Raw genomic sequence first — 7,801 nt, 5'->3', positions numbered from 1 at the left:
TTGCAATCAACAGCCTTCAAAAGATAAAACTTATAGCACTAACATTAATGCTGTATGTTGCTTACCATGCAGGATACCATCTTCCATTTTTTGTAGCGCCCCACCACGGCAGTTTCCCTCAGTCGGTTTTTCCATATTCAGGTCTCTGAATCCAGTGTCACCTGTGGCCAACAGCAGACACAGGTTACTGGGTTCCTGAAAGGAAAACTGGGGATGGATGGGAAGGACAGCAAGAGAAATAACAAGCCAAGACAAAGTTCTCTAATTAAGGCTCAATCTTTAATGTATGGCACTGGATATATATGGGAAAACCCAAAGTCCCATCCCTTTGTTTCAGCTGAGTTCTGTTGCTTGTTTCATTTGGATTGAGTTGCAAAGTAGGCTCTTCAGCAGCTCTGAGGTTTGGCAGTTCTCAGTTGTCTGACAGATGATATAATTGTATTAAAGCAAGACAGGAGACTCCAGTATTGCAAACTTGTTCAGCCAGCTCAAGGCTGGGGGTTAGTGGGGATCACTCTGACACTGACACAGCAGGTGTTCCAGAACTGATGTTGAGCCAGGGTCAGCTGTATGCACTATCACTTTGGCTGCTAGAGAGACAACAGAATATTTCCTCTCTGGGACATGAATCAAATAAGCCTGTTTTTATTGATGTTATTTTTGGCCACAAATATACCCTGGCATCATATAAGTGGCTTGTATGTGTCCACAAGCTTTCTGAAAGAGTTATTTGTTCAATTACTTGAGGGTGAAACAAAGGTCAAAGTGATTAATCATTTTCCTATTAGTTTCAGAAATGCTAGCTAGTTACAACTGGGATGTAAGTTGGTTTCACGTAAAGTCCTTAAACCCCTTACCCACATACTTTGTCTAGTCATTTCTTGACTACTTCAGGTTTTCAGTCACATAAACAGTCTACACAAGCTAAGGAGTGTTAACATGCTTAGTGACAGGGAATGTGCCTGAGATGAAGCCGGGAGTTGGGTGAACTCATTGTTGCTTTCTTCTGTAGAAGCAACTTCTAGTTCATTACTAGAAAAACAATAGTCCATAGCCAAATGAGGTGCTACAACCCATAATCCCAGAGTTCAGGAAGCTGGAGCAGGAGGAAAGTCAAAGATCTAAGACCATTCAGACCCTCAGTGTAAGCTCAAGTCCAGCACAGAGCTCACATTAAAAAGCTGGTCATGGCTGCTTTTAACCCCAGAAGTGGGTAGATGGCTGAGAATTGAGGATTGCTGGGACTTAGTGGCCAGCCAGCCTATCTGAAATACACTAATTGCAGATTCAGAGGGAGACCCTGTCTCAAGGGGATGAAGTAAAAAGACATAAAGGGAGACAACTGGTGTCCTGTGCTGACTTCTGCATATACTAGCAAAGGTACAAGCATGTGCACATGTGTGCAGACACCATAATCAACCAAAAAGAAGAATGTGGGAAGAGAAGGAGGAGGTAGATGAGGGTGGGGAGGAGGAGGAGGAGGAGGAAGGAAAAATGTGATAATCCCCTAGAAGAGTTTCCTCCAAACACTTGTAGACCTAGAGAGAGTCAGTTGTCATACCTCATTCATTCTCGGTCCACACCGACTCCTCCATATTTTAAAGAAACACATGTGCACTTTCTTTGCTACTACTTGCCAGTCTGACTTGTTTATAACTCTCCAACACTGTTTATTCCTCCTTTGACTGTTTAACCATTCCCCATTCATGGTAAAATCATTGTGACCTGTGTAGTAGAGTCAATAAGAAAAAAGGCTCCTGAGTTAGAGAGTCTTGAAATAAATCTAAGTTCTCACGTCAATTGACTAAATGACATTATACAGTTACATCATCTTTGTGAGTCTTAACTAATACTATGGTACGAAGAATAAAATAGTACATACCATATAAAGCTGAAGCAAAGTTGAAACAAAGCATATCACATACTTGCCTCCTTCTTGAAGTCTTTTATTTTTATTTTATTATGTCTTGTCAGGTGAAGTCCAATGTTCTCGAAAGTAAACAGTTGATGAAACCTGGCTACTGACACCACTTTGGATTCTGAGGTCAGTGCTATCTGTACAAAGGTTGAAGCCTTTCAGGCAGCTATCAGCTTAGCCTTGGAAGACTTTTCTTGATAATTTTTTAAATTAAGATTTACTATTTTATTTGCATGTGACTGAATGAGTTTGTATGCACCACATTTGTAGAGGAGGTCACAAGGGTTGAAAGTATGTGATTTCCTGTTCTTGAAGTTAGAGTGTGTTTTGGGATGCCATGGGAGTGCTGGTAATTGAAGCTGGGTTCTCAGTAAAAACAAGTTTCAAAGAATCTGACTCCTTCATCTGACCTCCGCTGCACCAGGCCTGGACATGGTACTCAGATACACATGAAAAACCAGTGCTCATACACATGAAATATGAATGAATCTTTTGCAAAAATTGGGTAACTCAAGTTCTTCCATACTCATCTTAAAGCAAAGATTCTATGCATACTTGTCCTTCCAGTTCAGTCTGTACTCCCTCCAAAACTGGCTTTCTGATTCCAAACCAGATCCAAAGTTGCATCTGGTTCCAGTTGGCAGTTCTCTTGAACACCCACTGTTTTATTGGGAATATGTTTTGAGTAACATAAGATTACTAAATCAATCCATAGGTTATGAAATTGCCAAGTTTGCAAAGGGCAAGGAACAATTCTTGGCCTCTAATCAATAAATGAGAAAACATTCCACAAAGCCTGACAGAGGTAGAGGAGACCCATACGGGAAGAGGGAAAAAAAAAACAAAACAAACAACAACAACAAAAAAAAAACCCGCTGAACCCAGAGAGTATATAAGGACAAGCAAAGGGGCTGGGGAGTGGAGTGTAGCCACGATCACAAGAAAGACGTGGTCCTGACAGACAGACAATCCTATTCCCTACCAAAATGAAGATGCTGCTGCTGCTGTGTTTGGGACTGACCCTAGTCTGTGTCCATGCAGAAGAAGCTAGTTCTACGGGAAGGAACTTTAATGTAGAAAAGGTATGATCACTGAATAGTAGCTTCTGACTCAGAATGTGCTTTGGGGAACTCTTGAAGCCAAGTAGGTCCTTTGAGGGGATGGGTATAGTGCCCCAATCTCTTAGACAAATGAATGGATCCAGACCTTGAAGTAAGACCAGCTCTTCATAACTGAAAATGTTGGGGGACCTCTAGTCTCACTGAGAGGCAGGGACAGTATGCTAAGTATTGTGACAACTGGCATGAGATCTACCCTTGTGTATGCTCAGGCCCTAACCCATAGGATGGAGTTCAAGTGGACACATGTGCATGTGGTATCCCTGCTTCTTCTCCCTTAACCGTTTGCTTATCTATTACAGATTAATGGGGAATGGCATACTATTATCCTGGCCTCTGACAAAAGAGAAAAGATAGAAGAACATGGCAACTTTAGACTTTTTCTGGAGCAAATCCATGTCTTGGAGAATTCCTTAGTTCTTAAAGTCCATACTGTGTAAGTGAGATGCTCTTAGCTGAGAAAGAGGAAATGAAACCTGGTATGGTCTCACGCCTACAAACACTCGGGACTGGGGGAAGAGATGCCTCTCAGTATGTACATTTGTACACACATACTAAGTCTGTATCCTAAACCAGAACGCTCCATCTGACACTGAACCAAGATCTCATAACCAGGGACTTTTCAAAAGTCAGAGACAAGAGTTGGTGACAGGAATTAATTCACTAGGAGTTCCTTAAGGAAAGGTCAGAGACACTTCTGAAACCACATTATTGAGCCAGTTTATCACAAGTTAAGATTATGTGATCATGAATCAAATTTTTCTTTCTAGTTGTTAGCCAAATAAATCCACCCCTTTGTACTCCCGTTTTCCTGCAGTAAAGGCGATAATAATAATTCTCCTCTGTGGTACTGGGAACCACATCAGGCAACATTACAGAGTGCTAATTTGAGGCAGATGGTGGAAATCTGGCTGATAATCTACACCACTGGCTGAAGCCCGGCACTGGTGAAACTTGGAGGTAGTTGCAGTTGTAATAAGGATGAGAAGTGATTGTTGTTTTCTTTTTTTTTAAATACTAGGCAAATTTGTGATTGCTAAAGCATGAAATATAAAGGAATTAATGTAAATAAATGCCTTTTGCTAATTTTACAAAAACAGTCAAAAGTTAAATGGAATCAGAAACTGGAGATAGGTACAGAGTACAGGGTCCAGAATCCATCCAGATCAAAATCCCTTACGAACCAGCTCACTCTGTTTTACAGAAGAGATGAAGAGTGCTCCGAATTATCTATGGTTGCTGACAAAACAGAAAAGGCTGGTGAATATTCTGTGACGTGTGAGTACATAAAATCTATATATCTATCCACAAGATGATTAGTAAACCTTAATACCTTTAGTGTGTGTGTCTGTGTGTGTGTGTGTGTGTGTGTTTGTTGCTGTTGTTGTTGTTGTTGTTATTGTTGTGTGTGTTTTGCTGGAGTTTGAACTCAGTAACTTGCACCTACTAGTAAAACTGGTGCCATCTTATAGCTAACACCCTGTGGCAGGAAAGTAGGATAAGTAGGGGGAGATGGAATCTATCTGATACTGCCTGGAGGCTAGCACTGGTGTTAATCGCTTAGGGTGTAGCAGTGGATGTTTGATACAACAAACTTATAAAAGATAGAAACATGTTGCTTGAAGCTGCTGAGGGAGGGAGGTAAGCCTAGGAGATGATGAGAGAGTGGTCTGCTGTGGCTGACTGTTCACTAGTGGTGTGGACCACTCAGAGTCACTTTTCTTAGCAGTTACTTCTTGAAGTTCAGAAAACTAAAGACAGAAAGGCTCAGACACTTCACCCATCTCTTCCACGATATGTATTTTACTTATTTTATGTTGGGGTAGAACAAGAAAAGGGTATCCAAAATTTCCTGCAGAGCAAAAAATTTCTGAGCTGTGTTCCATTTCTTCCACAGATGATGGATTCAATACATTTACTATACCTAAGACAGACTATGATAACTTTCTTATGGCTCACCTCATTAACGAAAAGGATGGGGAAACCTTCCAGCTGATGGGGCTCTATGGTAAAGTATTTTCACACAGAAACTGATCCTCGGATGGGAAAAGAACGAAGAACCTCTAGTTTAATATGGTCTTCCCAGCTTGGGCCTACCTCTTTGTAACCTCCTGAAGATTGATGCTCTACCCATCAACCTTTGAGCATAGTAATGGAAGCATTCTGAAATCTCTCAGTGTGACTGAAGGATATTCTATGGATGCCAAATCCAGGATAGATCATACCAATGCCTGTCAATTGTGTTGGCAAACATACTCCCATCCTTATAGGGAAGTCCCTGTCACCTCACTCAGGCTGTGGTCAATGCACACAATATAGCTGCTACACTCACTATTGCTCTTCTCACAGGCCGAGAACCAGATTTGAGTTCAGACATCAAGGAAAGGTTTGCACAACTATGTGAGGAGCATGGAATCCTTAGAGAAAATATCATTGACCTATCCAATGCCAGTAAGTCAGGATTCAGTTATTTTTCTCATCCTGAATATTTATCATAGAGGAAACAAACCTAGTTGGCTACCAGTCATTTTTGAATGCTGGAGAGTCCTATCCTTATTCTTGGGGAAATAAAGTGGACCTGGTACCTGAACATGTTCTTGTTCTCACACTACAGATCGCTGCCTCCAGGCCCGAGAATGAAGAATGGCCTGAGCCTCCAGGTGGGCAATATCCAAAGAGAGCAAGGAGGGGGTTGGTCGTCATGGAGAGGCCCTTCCCAAAGTATTAATGTTGTGCACCCAAATTACATTAAAAAATAGTTCGATAAAGAATCTTCTAGGAAAGCTTGAAGATTGGCTTTGAATTGTCTGGATATGTGATCTAGTCCTACTTTGAGCTTGGAAGTAATGTGACCCAAGACTTAGGCAAAGAAACAAGGATTTGAGTTTTACATATTTGATGTATGGTTGTATAAAAATGGCTCAGCGATGGGTTCAATATCATTAAGACACAGAATGGAAGGTTGTGGTATAACTGTTCTTTAGTGTCTGTGGACCCGCCCCATCCCACTCGAGATAATAACATCTTAATCTGAACTCTGTACAACCTTGGCTTCTTACCTGGGAGTGGAGGTCCCTGATCACTACTTCTCGACCAGGTTGGAGAGCAAATTGCTATGGCCCTCCTTTCTCATGTAGTACAAGACATCACTCATATAATGTGTGAAGTCTTTAAAAGTAGCCAAGGCTTTTATCATAATTCTACAATTTACCTAACATTCTTCAGAGCTTCTTATAAAAAAGGTTGTGGAAACAAGCCTCAGATCTTCCATTACGATCATTTATTCTGACTTTCATCCCTGTGTTCTGGCAAATAATTCCAGTTAGATTGCAAGGGAAGATCCATTTCTTCATCCCCTTTGTTCTATATAATAGAATGTCTCACTGTCCCAAAGTCAATCCAAGAAGTGTTTAATGAGTTTCTATATTCTTTCTTCCTGGCTTACAGTGTTGAGTGGACACTTCTCACCAGGACTCCACCATCATCCCTTCCTATCCATACAGCATCCCCAGTATAAATTCTGTGATCTGCATTCCATCCTGTCTCACTGAGAAGTCCAATTCCAGTCTATCAACATGTTACCTAGGATACCTCATCAAGAATCAAAGACTTCTTTAAATTTCTCTTTGATACACCCTTGACAATTTTTCATGAAATTATTCCTCTTCCTGTTCAATAAATGATTACCCTTGCACTTAAATATATGTCTCTATGTCCAAAAAAAAATGTGGGGCTGATAGTGAGTGAATGAGGGGACCTCCTGGGTCCTGTAACCAAGATCCTTCCTTATGATCCCAAATGTAACCTGAGATTCTGGATTTTGGCTCCCATGCAGAAATCCCAAGCCCTGATGTGTACTGCCTGCTCTTTAGCTCTCCTGATTTAGTGATTTATGAGGACCTCGGGAGCATGACACTTGCTGTATGACTCCTACATCCATAGTTTCTCTTTCAACACAGCAAAGGAGAGACACATATTTCTAAGGCTATGCCTGCTCAATAACTTTCAGGACATAGTGAGGGGGGAGCTTTGGTAATTAGAGTAACATTGGATAAAAAGAAAAAGGTTTCTAGCTTTCCATAGAATACTCTGGACCCTAGATCAATAGATTAAATTGGTTCAACTCAGGAAACATGAAAGGAGTTCTTCCTGTAGTTTGCTAAAAGATGGCAAAACACTATTGAGAAACCTAAGCAATTATGATGAAATAGCTCCCTCCCCACAATTGCCCTGATTTGTGGGTCCAAATCATTCTCTGACCAAAGCCTCCTAAGTGGCTTCAACTACTCCATGGACTACCATGCCTAGCTTTTAATTTTTAGAATTGACAAAAAATTAATCGACAAAAAAAAGTGTTCACAAAATAAGCTATCAATGGGAATCCTTATATAGTTAAGAAGCAGTTCCAATCCAAGACTCTGAAGAGGACAAAAAAAGGCTTGACCATGCTACCATACCTCAAAAGAACACAACCCAGAGAAAGGTACAAAAAATTTTGGTTATTCCATACCAACACTGCAGGTTATGTTCAAGCTAAATCCTCTCGCTTTCAACACCAAACACTTTGTAGAAATAAGATTTGAAATAGTGAAAACATTCAAAGTCAAGGAAGGAATTCAAAATCTCAGACCAAGCAATCCCTTTGTAAAGTAAGAAGACAGGGAAGAAGTGACGGTTGACAGAGTAGAACTGTACAATTCTTTGTGATCTCTGAATACATTACAGCTAGGGAACATAGAGGGTTGGGGAAAACTGTCACAAAAGC

At 40.8% G+C, this 7,801-nt stretch overlaps 1 protein-coding gene across 2 annotated transcripts; it reads left to right on the top strand.

Annotated features, from left to right (window-relative positions):
* Positions 1-2,799: 2,799 nt before the first annotated feature.
* Mup17 (major urinary protein 17) lies at positions 2,800-6,736 on the top strand. Of its 2 annotated transcripts, none has more exons than XM_006537491.4 (7): positions 2,800-3,000; positions 3,339-3,472; positions 4,241-4,314; positions 4,934-5,044; positions 5,386-5,487; positions 5,610-5,696; positions 6,484-6,736. In XM_006537491.4, exons 1-7 carry the CDS (start codon positions 2,905-2,907, stop codon positions 6,585-6,587), a joined length of 708 nt encoding a protein of 235 aa, XP_006537554.1. In that variant the 5' UTR covers positions 2,800-2,904; the 3' UTR covers positions 6,588-6,736. The 2 variants fall into 2 exon arrangements, with proteins under 2 accessions (XP_006537554.1, NP_001186935.1); NM_001200006.1 differs by having other exon boundaries at positions 2,833-3,000; positions 5,651-5,696; positions 6,484-6,734.
* Positions 6,737-7,801: the final 1,065 nt, after the last annotated feature.

This window comes from Mus musculus, chromosome 4 (assembly GCF_000001635.26).
Source record: "Mus musculus strain C57BL/6J chromosome 4, GRCm38.p6 C57BL/6J".
In the NCBI taxonomy this organism is placed as follows: domain Eukaryota; kingdom Metazoa; phylum Chordata; class Mammalia; order Rodentia; family Muridae; genus Mus; species Mus musculus.
Note: the sequence above shows the minus strand (reverse complement) of the source record. Positions and strands in the feature narration are given on the sequence as shown.